The sequence below is a fragment of the Pristiophorus japonicus genome, chromosome 16 (genome assembly GCF_044704955.1).
Source record: "Pristiophorus japonicus isolate sPriJap1 chromosome 16, sPriJap1.hap1, whole genome shotgun sequence".
NCBI classification, from domain to species: domain Eukaryota; kingdom Metazoa; phylum Chordata; class Chondrichthyes; family Pristiophoridae; genus Pristiophorus; species Pristiophorus japonicus.
Window position 1 is genome coordinate 127106309 of NC_091992.1, and position 18895 is coordinate 127125203.

General features: G+C 53.4%; 1 protein-coding gene across 2 annotated transcripts in view; it reads left to right on the forward strand.

Moving 5' to 3' along the window:
- The window catches only part of LOC139227173 (mitochondrial dicarboxylate carrier-like), a 34609-nt gene that overhangs the window by 8746 nt on the left and 6968 nt on the right, over window positions 1–18895 (forward strand). For both annotated transcript variants that reach the window (XM_070858236.1, XM_070858237.1), the window contains 5 exons: window positions 4608–4727; window positions 9879–9993; window positions 10915–10963; window positions 11403–11444; window positions 14477–14520. In XM_070858236.1, the coding sequence (XP_070714337.1) occupies window positions 4608–4727; window positions 9879–9993; window positions 10915–10963; window positions 11403–11444; window positions 14477–14520 (370 nt within the window). The remainder of the gene's footprint in view (window positions 1–4607; window positions 4728–9878; window positions 9994–10914; window positions 10964–11402; window positions 11445–14476; window positions 14521–18895) is intronic.

Sequence of the window (18895 nt, forward strand, 5' to 3'; positions counted from 1 at the left end):
GGGATGGCCATGAATGGAGAGACAGGGGCCCCAGATGATGGGGAGGTGGGCTCCATTTTGGGTTCCGTTGCCATAGTTACACTTTCTTTTCATGGCTGAAGGGAGTCGAGGGTTATGGGGAGTTGGGCGGGGAAGTGGAGTTGAAGCCAAGATCAGATCAGCCATGATCTCATTGAATGGTGGAGCAGACTCGAGGGGCCGACTCCTGCTCCTGGTGCTTGTGTTCTGACGATTCCTTGACTAAAACTAAACTTAAAAATGCTGGAAGCACTCCGCCAGTTTGTCAGCACCTGCGACGAGAACGGGCAGGGTAACCTTTGTCGGAACTGTGTCCGATCACGTGACTGGCCTGGATACCCCTGGTAGCAGACGGTGTTTTCATCGATGTTGGGAACAGGAGGAGGACATTCAGTCCCTCGAGCCTGTTCCACCACTCACTCAGATCATGGGCTGATTTGTATCTTCCCTCCATCCTACCAGCCATGGTTCCATCTCCTTTCATACCCTTGTCTAGCAAATAAATCTTAGCGATCTGAGAATTTCAATTATTGATTGAGCTAGCTCCTGCTGCTTTTTCTGGGAGAGAATGCCATCCTTGTTGAATGGCGGAGCAGGCTCGAGGGGCTAGATGGCCTACTCCTGTTCCTAATTCTTATGTTCTATGTTCTTATCTTTTACTTAAAGAAATGTCTCCTCCTGAATGCCTGGCTCTGATTTTAACGTCGTGTTTCTTAGAAAGTGTTTCTATCAAATCACAAAATCTCAATCAATCGCCTCTTAACCGTCTATAATTCCAGGGAACACAAGCCTACTTTATATAATCTCCTCTTAATATAAACCTTTTGGAGCCCTGGAAACATTCTGGTAAATTTACACTGTACTCCTCACAAAGTCAATATATCCTTTCTAAGGTGCGGTGCTCAGAATTGTATGATCTTCATTATAAGATCATAAGAAATAGGAGCGGGAGTAGGGCACACGGCCCCTCGACCCTGCTCCGCCATTTAATACAATCATGGCTGATCCGATCATGGACTCTGGTCCACTTCCCTGCCCGCTCCCCATAACCCCTTATTCCCTTATCGGTTAAGAAACTGTCTATTTCTGTCTTAAATGTATTCAATGTCCCGGCTTCCACAGATTTACAATCCTTTTGAGAGAAGAAATGCCTCCTCATCTGTTTAAATGGGTGAGTCCTCATTCTGAGATTATGCCCTCTAGTTCCCAAGTCCACATTTGATATGTTGCCGATTTTCCTCCCAGCCCAGGGGTGCTGAGGCAGAATTTAGGGCCCCTTTCTGTCACTCTGCCTGAGGGGAAGCTGACTTGCCACAGCCCGAAGATTGACCGCCACCCTTCCTGGTGCATGCGGCTAAACTGTTGCCTGACTAAAGGCGCGATGACCCCAGGAGCAAGCTTTTTAAATTCAAAAAAAAAAAAACTTCAATACCTCAACACCATAAAACACACAAGTAAAAATCCAAACTGTGATCACTTTTTAAAAGTGAACGCCATTCAAGAATTTTTAGACAGCCCAGTTAAAATCTGGATTGACTCGTTTTCAACCAGCCTGGTGCCAGTTTCCGAGTGGGCTGTGCTCTGTGAGCTGTTGCCTTTGCCCGCAGGCTGATATTGTATCTGTGTGGGAAAGTGGCTGTAAATACACACTTTGAGATTTGCAGATAAGCACAGCTGGTGTGAAACTTTGCGACTTAATAAAAGAAGAAAAAAATGATTACAGGCTTCTTCCTGTTCCCTGCAATGGGTGTAGCTTCCTTGTTTGTCCCTGGGAGGAGACTGTGTTGGGTCAGCAGCAGCGCCCCCAGCCCTGACATTCTTCCCCCTCCTCTCCTCCCCGAGACGTGACCTCCTCGCTGGGCTGTGCTGGAGAAAAAGAAAGACTTGCATTTATATAGCGCCTTTCATGACCACCGGATGTCCCAAAGCGCTTTACAGCCAATGAAGTTCACAGTCTAAGGATAAGGGGGCAAGCCATTTAGGACCGAGATGCGGAGAAACTTCTTCACCCAGAGTGGTGAACCTGTGGAATTCTCGACCACAGAAAGTTGTTGAGGTCAATTCACTAAATATATTCAAAAAGGAGTTAGATGTAGTCCTTGCTACTAGGGGGAATCAAGGGGTATGGCGAGAAAGCAGGAATGGGGTACTGAAGTTGAATGTTCAGCCATGAACTCATTGAATGGCGGTGCAGGCTCGAAGGGCCGAATGGCCTACTCCTGCACCTATTTTCTATGTTTCTATGTTTTGAAGTGCAATCACTGTTGTCATGTGGGAAACGTGGCAGCCAATTTGCACACTGCAAGCTCCCACAAAAAGCAATGTGATAATGACCAGATAAATCTGTTTGTGATGTTGGTTGAGGGATAAATATTGGCCCACGACACTGGGGATAACTCCCCTGCTCTTCTTTGAAATAGTGCCATGGGATCTTTTACATCCACCTGAGAGCAGACGGGGCCTCGGTTTAACGATTCATCCAAAAGACGGCACCTCCGACAGTGCAGCACTCCCTCAGCACTGCACTGGAGTGTCAGCCTAGATTTTTGTGCTCAAGTCCCTGGAGTGGGACTAGAACCTACAATCTTCTGACTCAGGCAAGTGTGCTACTCACTGAGCTGACAACTGAATTGCTCCCATTCTCTTTTCTCCCCACCCCCCCCTGTACATGCAGCTTTTTTTCTGGCTAGCAGTCAGGAGCAGGAACCCTGCGCGGTTTTTGTATAGCTCACTGAGACCCCCATTGCCCCTTTCTCCCCCCCCCCCCCCAGAATGAAGATCAGTGGTAGTGGCCCAGCTCCTGCCATGGGTGGGATCGGACCATTCAGCACAGGCCGGGGCCCTCCGGCTTGTATTCACACTGCATGGAATCCTACAGCACAAAAGGGGGCCATTCGGCCCATCGTGCCTGGGTCTGCTCTTCAGTAGCGCAATCCTGCTGCCAGTGTTCCCTTTAAGCTGCACGACTGTGCTGGGGCTGCATGGAATTTTCAGAGACCGCCCATCAGTGGTATTGTGAATGGCCCGTGCAGCCCCTTACAGGGTCCATGAGGCGCCAGAAATAATGACAAAACCGTGCCAGTCACACTTGCTCTTTCCCCACAGCCCTGCGAATGTTTCCCAATTCCCCTTTTTTGAAAGTCACTGTTGAATCTGCTTCCACCACCCTTTCAGGCCGTGCCTTCCAAATCTTCAAAAAAAGATAATCATTCTTGGGACGTGGGCGTCGCTGGCAAGGCCGGCATTTATTGCCCATCCCTAATTGCCCCTTGAGAAGGTGGTGCTGAGCCGCCTTCTTGAACCGCTGCAGTCCGTGTGGTGAAGGTGCTCCCACAGTGCTGTTCGGGAGGGAGTTCCAGGATTGTGACCCAGCGACGATGAAGGAACGGCCGATATATTTCCAAGTCAGGATGGTGTGTGACTTGGAGGTGGTGGTGTTCCCATGTTGTTAAAACATGTCCTTCTCATTCGCCCCTGGTTCTTTTGCCAGTTACCTTAAATCTGTGTCCTCTGGTTACCGACCCTCTATATTTAATCTTCTCAAGCAATGGGTATGCTGTAAGCTCAGTAAATAGTTTCCCTATTTACTCCACCAAAACTCCTACATTTTTAGAGGCCTCTATTGATTCTCCCTTTAACCTTCTCTGCTCCAAGGAGAACAATCCCAGCTTCTCCAGTCTCTCCACGTTACTGGCCCATCCCTCGTATCGTTCTAAATCTCCTGTGTATCCTCTCCAAGGCCCCGGTGCCCATGTTGCCCACCAGGTAGAGAGGCGTCTGAGCTTTTGCCTGTGTGGGTTGCAAAGGTGAAGACCATGGAACTTCAGGGGCCACTCAGAAATGGCGGAGGGGAGGGCCTTTACATCGATCAAGACCTGTTGATACTGAAGGAAAGAACTTTCATTTATCCACTGCCTCAGGACATCGCAAAGTGGTTTACAGCTAATGAAGTACTTTGGAGTATAGTCACTGTTGTAATGTGGGAAACGCGGCAGCCAATATGCACACAGCAAGCTCCCACAAACAGCAATGTGATCATGACCAGATAATCTGTTGTAGTGATGTTGGTTGAGGGATAAATATTGGCCAGGACACGGGGATAACTCCCCTGCTCATTGAAATAGTGCCGTGGGATCTTTTACATCCACCTGAGAGAGCAGGCGGGGTCTCGGTTTAATGTCTCGCCTGAAAGAGAGCACCTCTGACAGTGCAGCACTCCCTCAGCAATGCACTGCGAGTGTCAGCTTGGATTTATGTGCTCAAGTCTCTGGAGTGGGGCTTGAACCCACAATCTTCTGACAATGGGGCGTGAGTGCTGCCTACCGAGCTAATTTAGGGTTTATCCACCAATGGGGGCAGCACTAAGTACAGCCATTGGCAAAGCCCCAGCCCCCTTGGAATTCCAAGAATCTGAGACCAGCGAACAATAAATGTGGGTCAGATGGGACTACGTTGCCTGGGCTGCGAGACCAGGGATTCGCTCGGGTGCTTCAGAACGGGTTTGTCTTGTTTTATTGTGGTTGAAGAGCTTTGTTGCTTTGCCTTCTGCGGGCGAGTGACGGTGTGTTTCTTGTGCCTCCCTGGGACAGGTCCACCTGCAGACTCAGCAGGAGGTGAAGATGAGGATGACGGGGATGGCACTGAACGTCATTCGGAACGACGGGATTCTGGCGCTCTACAACGGGCTGAGCGCCTCGCTCTGCAGACAGGTAAAGGCCGGCGGAGCGGGGTCACTGGTCGCTGTGCGCGGGGGGAGCGGGGTTGCTGTGAGCGGGGTCACTGGGAGCGGGGTCACGGGTCACCGTACTTTGCGCACGTGGGGGGGGTAGGGAGGGAGGGAGAAGATCAAGAAGATCAAGATCACGGGTCGATATGTTTGGGGGGGGGGGGTGGAGTGGGGTCACGGGTCGCTGTGTTTGGGGAGGGAGCGGGGTCACGGGTTGCTGTGTTTGGGGGGGAGCGGGGTCACGGGTCGCTGTGCGCGGGGGGGAGCGGGGTCACAGGTCGCTGTGTTTGGGGGGGGGAGAGCGGGGTCGCTGGGAGCGGGGTCACGGGTCGCTGTGCGCGGGGGGGGAGGGGAGCGGGGTCACGGGTCGCTGTGTTCGGTGAGAAGGGTGATGCTAGTCTTGCGGCGTGAGAGAGAGTTGCCGCCCGTGTCCAGATCTTCAGTCTCTCTCTCCCGCCACTCCTCCAAGGCCTTCTGAGACGGCAGCAGGTACTGGGTGGGGTTTATATGGGGGGACGGGGCGGGGGAGAGCATTGGGGTTACAGAGGGGGGGTATAATTGAGGTGCGACATCTGACTACAGTAATGGTACGTTAACTGAGGCAGAGGGACCATCAGATGGAAGCTAAGGGGGACGCTGAAATGAGCCGCCTTTATAACCAACACTGGGGGGGATATTGCACACCAAGTGGAGGATCTCGAAACCCCAAGTCCAGCTTTTTATTCGTTCCTGGGATGTGGGCGTCGCTGGCAAGGCTGGCATTTATTGCCCGTCCCTAATTGCTCCGTGAGAAGGCGGTGGTGAGCCGCCACCTTGAACTGTAGGGGGGCAGTTAAGAGTCACCACATTGCTGTGGGTCTGGAGTCACTTGTAGGCCAGGCTGGGTAAGGACGGCAGATTTCTGTCCCTAAAGGACATCAGTGAACCAGACGGATTTTTACGACAATCTGATAGTTTCATGGTCACGTTACACCGTTTTATTTAACTCACTGAATTTAAATTCCCCAGCTGCCGTGGTTGGATTATGAACTTGTGTCTCCGGATCATTAGTCCAAGGCTCTGGATTACTGGCCCAGTGAGATAACCACTATGCTACCGTTTTGATGTGGTAACAATGACCAGAGGCCTGGGCCAGACTGGGAGTGAATAATGTCAGCATACAAGGGTTTTACAAAGATGGAAAGAGAAGTATAGACGATTGCAGGCTGGAATAAGACCATTCGACCCATCATGTCTGTGGGGGAATATTAATAAACGGCGCAATTATGACCGAATGAGCTTAATAAGCAGGTGGGACCACTGATTCGAAGAATAGGCAAGGTTGGGTGAGAATTTCACAGACCTGACCATATTTACCAGAGGAATGTCTGTACATGCGTATCGGGGAGATCTATAAAAAGAAAATGGTGGTGATCACGTGCAACGTTACCCTTTTTAGACCGGGAGAGATATTAGCAACATGGGGATTTATTGAATCAACCCAAGATAATAATCTAAAGTAGTATATCAATAAGGGAGCAAACACCAAATTCAGTGTTGAGTAACAAGTCGGAAATAGCTCGCAGTTGGAGGGGGAGCATCTTGGGAACAGTGATCATAGTAAGTAAATTCAGCGTTGGGCTTGGTGGGAAGCCGAGAGTGAGGAACACCAAGGGTTAAGGTCTAAATAAGGGATGAAGTGGCGAGGGGGGAGTTCGGGGGATTGGGAGCTGATTAGTCCAGGGACCATCAGTAGAATCTATTCTCGAGGGTCAATAGTGAGAACCTCTGCTGATGTCATTAAAGATTTTTAATGAACTGTTGTCAAGGAGATTGTTACGAAACTGCTGAGTTTGACATTCCTGAATAACACCATTCATTGCTGGGAGCTGAGCCCAGAGCCACTTTATAACTCAATCTCTGTCTGTCTCTCTCTCTCTGTGTCTGTCTCTCTCTCTCTCTCTGTGTCTGTCTCTCTCTCTCTCTCTGTGTCTGTCTCTCTCTCTCTCTGTGTCTGTCTCTCTCTCTCTCTCTGTCTGTCTCTCTCTCTCTCTCTGTGTCTGTCTCTCTCTCTCTCTCTGTGTCTGTCTCTCTCTCTCTCTCTGTGTCTGTCTCTCTCTCTCTCTCTGTGTCTGTCTCTCTCTCTCTCTCTGTGTCTGTCTCTCTCTCTCTCTGTGTCTGTCTCTCTCTCTCTCTGTGTCTGTCTCTCTCTCTCTCTGTGTCTGTCTCTCTCTCTCTGTGTCTGTCTCTCTCTCTCTGTGTCTGTCTCTCTCTCTCTGTGTCTGTCTCTCTCTCTCTCTCTCTGTCTCTCTCTCTCTCTGTGTCTGTCTCTCTCTCTCTCTCTGTGTCTGTCTCTCTCTCTCTCTCTCTCTGTGTCTGTCTCTCTCTCTCTCTCTCTGTGTCTGTCTCTCTCTCTCTCTCTCTCTCTGTGTCTGTGTCTCTCTCTCTCTCTCTCTCTGTGTCTGTGTCTCTCTCTCTCTCTCTCTCTCTCTGTCTGTGTCTCTCTCTCTCTCTCTCTCTGTGTCTGTCTCTCTCTCTCTCTCTCTCTGTGTCTGTCTCTCTCTCTCTGTCTGTCTGTCTGTCTCTCTCTCTCTCTCTCTCTCTCTCTCTCTGTGTCTGTGTCTCTCTCTCTCTCTCTGTCTGTCTTGCAGACTAGGCAGTTAAGTGGCAAATAAATTAACATAGATAAACAGGAGGTGATGTGATTTGGTAAAGCGAAACATCACCTACACCTGGATGGGGTATTGGAGCAAAGGGATCAGGGATACAGGCGAACAAATCATTGAAAGCAGCATCACGGGTCAGCAAAGCACTGGGATTTATTTCTCGGGTATAGAATTGAAAAGCGGTGAAGTTATGCTGACGGTGTGTCGGACCCTGGTCAGGCCGCACTGAGGGCACTGCGCACAGTCTGGGCGCCACACCATAAAAAGGACATGGGAGCGCTGGGGAAAGTGCAACAAAGATTTCACAAGGATGGGACCAGAACTGAGCGATTACAGCTGTGGGGAAAGTGAACCAGTTGGGCCTTTTTTCTTTCGAAAAGAGAAGACTTGGGAGACCTGACCGAGGGCTTTACAATTGTGAGCGGGTCGGACAGGGTGTCTGCGGAGAGAATGTTTCCACTTGTGGAGGATCCAAAACTGGGGGCCATGAATACAAGATAGTCACTAATACATCCAACAGGGACATGAGGAGAAAGGTCTTCACTCTGAGTGTGTGTAAAATGTGGCGCCGGTTACCACAGGAAAGAAAGACCTGCATTTATATAGCGCCTTTCACGAATTCAGGAAGTCTGAAAGCGCTTTACAGCCAATGAAGTACTCGTGTAAGGAAGTGGTTGAGGCCAATACATGTTTTCTAAAGGGGACTGGACGAGTACATGAGCGAAAAGGGAACGGAAAGATATGCTGAGATACAGTGGGTGGAATGAGAGGAGACTCATAGAAACATAGAAAATAGGTGCAGGAGTAGGCCATTCGGCCCTTCGAGCCTGCACCGCCATTCAATGAGTTCATGGCTGAACATGCAACTTCACTACCCCATTCCTGCTTTCTCGCCATACCCCTTGATCCCCCGAGTAGTAAGGACTACATCTAACTCCTTTTTGAATATATTTAGTGAATTGGCCTCAACAACTTTCTGTGGTCGAGAATTCCACAGGTTCACCACTCTCTGGGTGAAGAAGTTTCTCCTTATCTCGGTCCTAAATGGCTTACCCCTTATCCTTAGACTGTGACCCCTGGTTCTGGACTTCCCCAACATTGGGAACATTCTTCCTGCATCTAACCTGTCTAAACCCGTCAGAATTTTAAATGTTTCTATGAGGTCCCCTCTCATTCTTCTGAACTCCAGTGAATACAAGCCCAGTTGATCCAGTCTTTCTTGATGTGTCAGTCCCACCATCCCGGGAATCAGTCTGGTGAACCTTCGCTGCACTCCCTCAATAGCAAGAACGTTCTTCCTCAAGTTAGGAGACAAAAACTGTACACAATACTCCAAGTGTGGCCTCATCAAGGCCCTGTACAACTGTAGTAACACCTCCCTGCCCCTGTACTCAAATCCCCTCGCTATGAAGGCCAACATGCCATTTTCTTTCTTAACCGCCTGCTGTACCTGCATGCCAACCTTCAATGACTGATGTACCATGACACCCAGGTCTCGTTGCACCTTCCCTTTTCCTAATCTGTCACCATTCAGATAATAGTCTGTCTCTCTGTTTTTATCACCAAAGTGGATAACCTCACATTTATCCACATTATACTTCATCTGCCATGCCTACCAAAGTCACTCTGCAGCCTCATAGCATCCTCCTCGCAGCTCACACTGCCAGCCAACTTAGTGTCATCCGCAAATTTGGAGATGCTACATTTAATCCCCTCGTCTAAATCATTAATGTATAATGTAAACAGCTGGGGCCCCAGCACAGAACCTTGCGGTACCCCACTAGTCACTGCCTGCCATTCTGAAAAGTACCCATTTCCATTCGTGTGGAAGATAAACAGCAGCCCAGACTGGTTGGGCCAAATGGCCCGTTTCTCTGCTCTACGTTCTATGTCCTGTAACTCTCATTCATAGGCAGTCCCTCAGAATCGAGGAAGACTTGCTTCCACTCCCAAAGTGAGTCCTTTGGTGGCTGAACAGTCCAACACGAGAGCCACAGACCCTGTCACAGGTGGGACAGACATTCGCCGGGGGAATGGGGGGTGGGACTGATTTACCGCACACTCCTTCCGCTGCCTATGTCTGACCTCTTCATGCTCGCAGCGTTGAGATTCGAAGAGGACAGGGACTCCCAGGTGTCAGTGGTGATGTCGCACTTTGCCAGGGAGGCTTTGAGGGTGTCCTTGTAACGTTTCTGCTGCCCACCTTTGGCTTGTTTGCCGTGAAGGAGCTCCGCTCGGTAAGATGTGTTTGGTGTTTGAGGGCAGCTGGAAGGTGCTGCCCTGGGCTTCTCCAGCAGAGGGTGGCCTCACACAGCCTGGGAGAGGGAGGCTGATTTCCAGGGAGTTACTGCAGAAATTCCCCTTCAGCACAACATCAATACCCCGGATAAAACCAGGTGCCCACCAGGAGAGGGGGTGGGGGGTAATTGATGGAGCGGGGGAAGCTCCAAGCTGTGCTCATTTTGTGTCTCCCTCTGTTCTCTGTGCAGATGACATACTCACTGACCCGATTCGCCATTTACGAGACCGCGAGGGACAGGCTGAACAGCGGAAATAACCAACCCCTCCCTTTTTATCAGAAAGTTCTACTGGGAGCTTTCGGAGGTCTGTCTGCATCTGGCATTGGCTGACCGTGTGTCTGTGTGTCTCTGTGTCTGCACCCCTGTGTGTGTGTGTCTCTGTGTCTCTGTGTCTGCACCCCTGTGTGTGTGTGTCTCTGTCTCTCTGTGTCTGCACCCCTGTGTGTGTGTGTGTCTCTGTGTCTCTGTGTCTGCACCCCTGTGTGTGTGTGTGTCTCTCTGTGTCTGCACCCCTGTGTGTGTGTGTGTCTCTGTGTCTGCACCCCTGTGTGTGCGTGTGTCTCTCTGTGTCTGCACCCCTGTGTGTGTGTCTCTCTCTCTGTGTCTGCACCCCTGTGTGTGTGTGTCTCTGTGTCTCTGTGTCTGCACCCCTGTGTGTGTGTGTCTGTGTCTGCACCCCTGTGTGTCTGTGTCTCTGTGTCTGCACCCCTGTGTGTCTGTGTCTCTGTGTCTGCACCCCTGTGTGTGCATGTGTCTCTCTGTGTCTGCACCCCTGTGTGTGTGTGTCTCTCTCTCTGTGTCTGCACCCCTGTGTGTGTGTGTCTCTGTGTCTCTGTGTCTGCACCCCTGTGTGTGTGTGTCTGTGTCTGCACCCCTGTGTGTCTGTGTCTCTGTGTCTGCACCCCTGTGTGTGCGTGTGTCTCTCTGTGTCTGCACCCCTGTGTGTGCATGTGTCTCTGTGTCTGCACACCTGTGTGTGTGTGTCTCTGTGTCTGCATCCCTGTGTGTGTGTGTGTGTGTCTGTGTCTGCACACCTGTGTGTGTGTGTGTGTGTGTGTCTCTGTGTCTGCACCCTCTGTCTCTGTGCCTGTGCCCGTGGGCAGTTGGTGTATATGCGTGGTGTGGGTGCAGCACCTGGGGTGTGTGTGTCAGGGGAGGGACCATGACCCTTTAGACCCGCAGAGTGTGCGCACCGGCCCTTTAACCGCAGCTTCTGTTTCCACAGGTTTTGCCGGGGGATTTGTCGGAACGCCGGCCGATATGGTAAATGTCAGGTCAGTGTCCGCGCCGTGCACCGCTGGTCTCACACCATCGTCCCGCCCGCGCTCAAACTCCCCGCCCGCACAAACCGCCCTGTGACGCGGCCCGCCCTTGAGCTGTTGTCGCCCAGCCCCCGAGCTCCGTACTGCTCGAACCCTGAGGCTTCCCCCGACACTCTGTCCCTGGGAGCTGCCCCCGGGCCCCAAACCCCACCCGCAGTGCCCCCTGCAGGTGCCCCTTCGAACTGCTGGAACGGGACAGTGAAACATCGAGAGCCGCCCATCACAGGCCCCAGAGCAGGGAGTTCGCTTCACTCACTGGCTGCATTGCTGGAAGGTTCCTGGTCGCAGGGAATGGCACTGCCCCAACCCCCCACCACCACCCCGGGAGCGGCGAGGTCGGGCGATGGGCGAGATTATAACTGACTCTTTCTTTATTTCTGTTCCTTCCCAGGATGCAGAACGATATGAAACTTCCAGCCAACCTGAGGAGAAAGTGAGTGTTTCCCAGTGTGTGGGGGGGGCAGGGGTGTGTGTGTGTGTGTGTGGGGCAGGGGTGTGTGTGTGTGTGTGGGGGGCAGGTGTGTGTGTGTGTGTGTGTGTGTGTGTGTGTGTGTGGGGCAGGGGTGTGTGTGTGTGTGTGTGTGGGGGGCAGGTGTGTGTGTGTGTGTGTGTGTGGGGGGCAGGGGTGTGTGTGTGTGTGTGTGTGGGGGGCAGGGGTGTGTGTGTGTGTGTGTGTGGGGGGCAGGGGTGTGTGTGTGTGTGTGTGTGGGGGGCAGGGGTGTGTGTGTGTGTGTGGGGGGCAGGGGTGTGTGTGTGTGTGTGGGGCAGGGGTGTGTGTGTGTGTGTGTGTGTGGGGCAGGGGTGTGTGTGTGTGTGTGTGTGTGGGGCAGGGGTGTGTGTGTGTGTGTGTGTGTGGGGCAGGGGTGTGTGTGTGTGTGTGTGTGTGGGGCAGGGGTGTGTGTGTGGGGCAGGGGTGTGTGTGTGTGTGTGTGTGTGTGGGGCAGGGGTGTGTGTGTGTGTGTGGGGCAGGGGTGGGTGTGTGTGTGTGTGTGGGGGGCAGGGGTGGGTGTGTGTGTGTGTGTGGGGGGCAGGGGTGGGTGGGTGTGTGTGTGTGTGGGGGGCAGGGGTGGGTGGGTGTGTGTGTGTGTGGGGGGCAGGGGTGTGTGTGTGTGTGTGTGTGGGGGGCAGGTGTGTGTGTGTGTGTGGGGGGCAGGGGTGTGTGTGTGTGTGTGGGGGGCAGGGGTGTGTGTGTGTGTGTGGGGGGCAGGGGTGTGTGTGTGTGTGTGTGGGGGGCAGGGGTGTGTGTGTGTGTGTGTGTGTGGGGGGCAGGTGTGTGTGTGTGTGTGTGTGTGTGGGGGGCAGGTGTGTGTGTGTGTGTGGGGGGCAGGGGTGTGTGTGTGGGGGGCAGGGGTGTGTGTGTGTGTGTGGGGGGCAGGGGTGTGTGTGTGGGGCAGGGGTGTGTGTGTGTGTGGGGCAGGGGTGTGTGTGTGTGTGTGGGGGGCAGGGGTGTGTGTGTGTGTGTGGGGGCAGGGGTGTGTGTGTGTGTGTGTGTGTGTGTGTGTGGGGGGCAGGGGTGTGTGTGTGTGTGGGGGGCAGGGGTGTGTGTGTGTGTGGGGGGCAGGGGTGTGTGTGTGTGTGGGGGGCAGGGGTGTGTGTGTGTGTGGGGGGCAGGGGTGTGTGTGTGTGTGGGGGGCAGGGGTGTGTGTGTGTGTGTGTGGGGGGCAGGGGTGTGTGTGTGTGTGTGTGGGGGGCAGGGGTGTGTGTGTGTGTGGGGGGCAGGGGTGTGTGTGTGTGTGGGGGGCAGGGGTGTGTGTGTGTGTGGGGGGCAGGGGTGTGTGTGTGTGTGGGGGGCAGGGGTGTGTGTGTGTGTGGGGGGCAGGGGTGTGTGTGTGTGGGGGGCAGGGGTGTGTGTGTGTGTGTGTGTGGGGGGCAGGGGTGTGTGTGTGTGTGTGGGGGGCAGGGGTGTGTGTGTGTGTGTGGGGGGCAGGGGTGTGTGTGTGTGTGTGGGGGGCAGGGGTGTGTGTGTGTGTGTGGGGGGCAGGGGTGTGTGTGTGTGTGTGGGGGGCAGGGGTGTGTGTGTGTGTGTGGGGGGCAGGGGTGTGTGTGTGTGTGTGGGGGGCAGGGGTGTGTGTGTGTGTGTGGGGGGCAGGGGTGTGTGTGTGTGTGTGGGGGGCAGGTGTGTGTGTGTGTGTGTGGGGGGCAGGGGTGTGTGTGTGTGTGGGGGGCAGGGGTGTGTGTGTGTGTGTGTGGGGCAGGGGTGTGTGTGTGTGTGGGGGGCAGGGGTGTGTGTGTGTGTGTGTGGGGCAGGGGTGTGTGTGTGTGTGTGTGGGGCAGGGGTGTGTGTGTGTGTGTGGGGGGCAGGGGTGTGTGTGTGTGTGTGGGGGGCAGGGGTGTGTGTGTGTGTGTGGGGGGCAGGGGTGTGTGTGTGTGTGTGGGGGGCAGGGGTGTGTGTGTGTGTGTGGGGGGCAGGTGTGTGTGTGTGTGTGTGGGGGGCAGGGGTGTGTGTGTGTGTGTGGGGGGCAGGGGTGTGTGTGTGTGTGGGGGGCAGGGGTGTGTGTGTGTGTGGGGGGCAGGGGTGTGTGTGTGTGTGGGGGGCAGGGGTGTGTGTGTGTGTGTGTGTGGGGGGCTGGGGTGTGTGTGTGTGTGGGGGGCAGGGGTGTGTGTGTGTGTGTGGGGGGCTGGGGTGTGTGTGTGTGTGTGGGGGGCTGGGGTGTGTGTGTGTGTGTGGGGGGCTGGGGTGTGTGTGTGTGTGTGGGGGGCTGGGGTGTGTGTGTGTGGGGGGCTGGGGTGTGTGTGTGTGGGGGGCTGGGGTGTGTGTGTGTGTGGGGGGCTGGGGTGTGTGTGTGTGGGGGGCTGGGGTGTGTGTGTGTGGGGGGCTGGGGTGTGTGTGTGTGGGGGGCTGGGGTGTGTGTGTGTGGGGGGCTGGGGTGTGTGTGTGTGTGGGGGGCTGGGGTGTGTGTGTGTGTGGGGGGCTGGGGTGTGTGTGTGTGGGGGGCTGGGGTGTGTGTGTGTGGGGGGCTGGGGTGTGTGTGTGTGGGGGGCTGGGGTGTGTGTGTGTGTGGGGGGCAGGTGTGTGTGTGGGGGGGGCAGGTGTGTGTGTGTGTGGGTGGGGCAGGTGTGTGTGTGTGTGGGGGGCAGGTGTGTGTGTGTGTGGGGGGCGGGGGTGTGTGTGTGGGAGGCGGGGGGCAGCGGTGTGTGGGGGGGCAGTGGGAGTGTGTGTGTGTGTGGGGGGCAGTGGGGTGTGTGTGTGTGGCGGGGGGGGGGCAGGGGTGTGTGCGGGGGGGGGGTTGGTGCGCTTTCGGGAGGGGAGGAGGCGTGTGCGGGGGTGCTGGGGGGGAGGTGGTGTTGTGTGGCGTGGCCGTGTGTGTAGGGGTGGGGGTGCTGTTGTGGGTGGGTGGGGGCACTGCTGGCCTGTTGACCCTTGGAGTGTGTGTGGGGGAGCGGTTCTGTTTGGCCGGAGCCGGCCCCTGGTTTTGCCATGTTGTCCTGTGTGCTCACTGCTCTCCCTCTCTGCTCCTTCTGCAGCTACAAGCACGCGCTGGATGGGATTTATCGGGTGTTCCAGGAAGGTAAGCTGCCCCGCGGTCTGTCTCTGCAAAACACCCTCCGAGCTAAAGGCCGCCGGCCATTCGACTGGATCCCCGGGTGATGCTACACACGGAGCTCGCGGGGTAACTCCCCGCGAGCTCGCCAGCCTCCCCTCTCCGCGTTCCCTTATTTTTCCTGAAGGCCTCTTATTTCTCGGGCATGAAGCTAATGGGTGAGTGTTGGCAGACCATGTGACTGCTCGGGCCATGTGACTGTCGGTACTCTAGCCCCGGGGTCCACACACCCTTGTCTTTCTGGGCCAGGGGGGGTTTCGCTGGATCAGAAACGGGACTCCGGATCTATTGTTTTTGTTGCCCATCTCCCAACCCCAGACCAAACGGAAGGCCAACGATGAACGCTGCTGTCCCGGCGGCTGGGGTCGTGAACCCCTGCGCAGATTGACGCTGAGAGCCACCTTCTCCGAGTGGGGGGTGAGGGGGGGCACCTGTACAGCCATCAGCCTCGGACAAGGTGGAGTGGAGCGATGAGCAACGTTTCCACTCCCTGCCTGTCGGGCTTACTGAGACCAACTTAAAACTCAGTCAACGTAGCGAGCCAGTGTTTAAAATTGTCATCCTTGTTTTCAAATCCCTCCATGGCCTCATCCCTGTATCCTCCCTGTATCCTCCCTCTCATCCCTGTATCCTCCCTCTCATCCCTGTATCCTCCCTCTCATCCCTGTATCCTCCCTCTCATCCCTGTATCCTCCCTCTCATCCCTGTATCCTCCCTCTCATCCCTGTATCCTCCCTCTCATCCCTGTATCCTCCCTCTCATCCCTGTATCCTCCCTCTCATCCCTGTATCCTCCCTCTCATCCCTGTATCCTCCCTCTCATCCCTGTATCCTCCCTCTCATCCCTGTATCCTCCCTCTCATCCCTGTATCCTCCCTCTCATCCCTGTATCCTCCCTCTCATCCCTGTATCCTCCCTCTCATCCCTGTATCCTCCCTCTCATCCCTGTATCCTCCCTCTCATCCCTGTATCCTCCCTCTCATCCCTGTATCCTCCCTCTCATCCCTGTATCCTCCCTCTCATCCCTGTATCCTCCCTCTCATCCCTGTATCCTCCCTCTCATCCCTGTATCCTCCCTCTCATCCCTGTATCCTCCCTCTCATCCCTGTATCCTCCCTCTCATCCCTGTATCCTCCCTCTCATCCCTGTATCCTCCCTCTCATCCCTGTATCCTCCCTCTCATCCCTGTATCCTCCCTCTCATCCCTGTATCCTCCCTCTCATCCCTGTATCCTCCCTCTCATCCCTGTATCCTCCCTCTCATCCCTGTATCCTCCCTCTCATCCCTGTATCCTCCCTCTCATCCCTGTATCCTCCCTCTCATCCCTGTATCCTCCCTCTCATCCCTGTATCCTCCCTCTCATCCCTGTATCCTCCCTCTCATCCCTGTATCCTCCCTCTCATCCCTGTATCCTCCCTCTCATCCCTGTATCCTCCCTCTCATCCCTGTATCCTCCCTCTCATCCCTGTATCCTCCCTCTCATCCCTGTATCCTCCCTCTCATCCCTGTATCCTCCCTCTCATCCCTGTATCCTCCCTCTCAGATCTCTGCGCTCCTCCAATTTTGACCTCTTGCATATCCCTGATTTTAATCGCTCCATCATCGGTGGCCGTGCCTTCAGCTGCCTGGGCCCTCTGCTCTGGAACTCCCTGCCTGAACCTCTACACCTCTCTCTCTCTCTCTCTCTCTCTCTCTCTCTCTCTCTCTCTTCTCTGTTAAGGCGCTCCTTAAAACCGACCTCTTCGACCAAGCTTTTGGTCACCTGTCCTCATAATCTCAGAAGATCGTGGGGTCGAGTCCCACTCCAGGGACTTGAGCACAAAAATCTCGGCTGACACTCCCAGTGCAGTGCTGAGGGAGCGCCGCACTGTCGGAGGTGCCGTCTTTCGGATGAGAGGTTAAACCGAGGCCCCGTCTGCTCTCAGGTGAATGTAAAAGATCCCATGGTACTATTTTGAAGAAGAGCAGGGGAGTTATCCCCAGTGTCCTGGCCAATATTTATCCCTCAATCAACATCACTAAAAGATGATCTGGTCATTATCACATGGCTGTGTGTGGGAGCTTGCTGTGCGCAAATTGGATGCTGCGTTTCCCACATTACAACAGTGACTACACTCCAAAAGTACTTCATTGGCTGTAAAGTGCTTTGAGTCGCCCGGCTGTTGTGAAAGGCGCTATATAAATGCAAGTCTGTCTTTTCTTTTGTTTCCCTTATGCGGCTCAGAGTACAGCACTGATCCACCAGAATCACAGGCTGCGCAGACTAGGCTTGTATTGCCTTGAATTTAGAAGATTAAGCGATGATCTAATTGAGATGTTTAAGATGATTAAAGGATTCGATCGGGCCGATGGATGAAACTCTTCCCTCTGGTGGGGGAAGCCAGAACAAGGAGCCAGGCTGTTCAGGGGGGAAACGCTTCTTCACACAAAGGGCAGTGGAAACCTGGAACAAACACCCCTTCCCCCCAAAGGCTGTAGATGTTGGGTCAAGACTGAGATCGCTATATTTTGTTGGGTAAGGGCTATGGGGGAAAAGGTGTGTGACTGGAGCTGAGGTACAGAACAGCCATGGTCTAATCGAATGGCGGAACGAGCTCGAGGGGCCGAATGGCCTGATCCTGTGCACCTGATCCCACGGGTTGTACTGCAGAGGGACAGCTGCTGGATGAGCAAAGTCTTTGTTCTCCGACACAACTCGCCTTAATATAAAAAGAAAAGAATCGATGTAACCCGATACCCAGGAAAGAAAGAAAGAGACTTCCGTTTATATAGGGCATTTCTAGACCTCTGGAAGTCCCAAAGCGCTTTACAGCCAATGAAGTACTTTTGGAGTGTAGTCACTGTTGTACTGTGGCAAATGCAGGCAGCCAATTTGCACACAGCAAGCTCCCACAAACAGCAATGTGATAGTGACCAGATGATCTGTCTTAGTGATGTGATCGAGAGATAAATATTGGCCAGGACACCGGGGAGAACATTTCTTCGAAGTAATGCCGTGTGATCTTTTGAGTGAGAGCAGGCGGGACCCGAGTTTAACGTCTCCTCTGAAAGACGGCACCTCCGACAGTGCAGCACTTCCTCAGCACTGCATGGGAGTGATTGATTAAAGAAACTATTACAGCTGTGAGGAGGGATGATATGTTAGGAGGATCATCAAATGAGGCCATATGGGTTGAACTAAAGAACAGAAAAGGGGCAGTCACACTGTTGGGAGTGTACTACAGACCCCCAAACAATCAGAGGGAGATAGAGCAAATATGTCGTCAAATGTCTGAAGTGAAAAAAAACAACAGGGCAGTAATAGTCGGGGATTTCAACTACCCTAACAGTAACTGGGATAGAATTAGTGTGACAGGTATAGAGGGAGAAGAATTCTTGTACTTCATTCAGGAAAACTTTTTTAGCTAGTACGTAGCAAGCCCAACGAGAGAGGGGGCGGTTCTGGATTTGGTTTTTGGAAATGAAGAGGGGCAGGTGGAAGGGGTATCAGTGGGAGAGCATTTTGGTGCTAGTGACCATAATTCAATTAGATTTAGGATAGTTATGGAAAAGGACAAAGATCGACCTGGAGTAAAAGTTCTCAATTGGGGGGAAAAGGTAATTTTACTAAACTGAGATGTGATTTAGCCAAAGTGGACTGGAAACAGCTACTTGAAGGTAAACCAGTGACAGAGCGATGGGAGGCAGTCACGGAGGAGATAGTGAGGGGGCAGAGCAAGTATGTTCCCTTGAAGAAAAAGGGTGGGACTAACCAATCTAGAGCCCCTGGATGTCTAGGGACCTACAGGGTAGGGTAAAGGAAAAAAGGGAGACTTCGGACAGATACTGAGGGCTAAATACTGCAGAAACCCTCGGAGTATAGAAAGTCCGGGGGGAAATTAGGAAAGCAAAGAGAGAGCATGAAAAAATATTGCCAAGTAAAATCAAGGAAAACCCAAAGATGTTTTATAAATATATTAAGAGCAAGAGGATAACTAAAGAAAGAGTATGGCCTATTATAAATCATTAAAGGTAACCTGTGTGGAGGCGGAAGATGTGGCTATGGTTCTTAATGAATACTTTGCGTCTGTTTTCACGAGAGGGGCGATGCAGACCTCGCAATGGGAGGAGGAGTGTGAAATATTGGATGAAATAAACATAGTGAGAGAGAAGGTATTAAGGGGTTTTGCATCTTTGAAAGTGGATACATCCCCCAGGTCCGGATGCAATGTATCCCAGGCTGTTGAGTGAAGCAGAAGAGGAAATAGCAGAGGCTCTGACCATCATTTTCCAATCCTCTCTGGCTACAGGTGTGGTGCCAGAGGACTGCTAATGTTGGACCGTTGTTTAAAAACGGGAGAAAG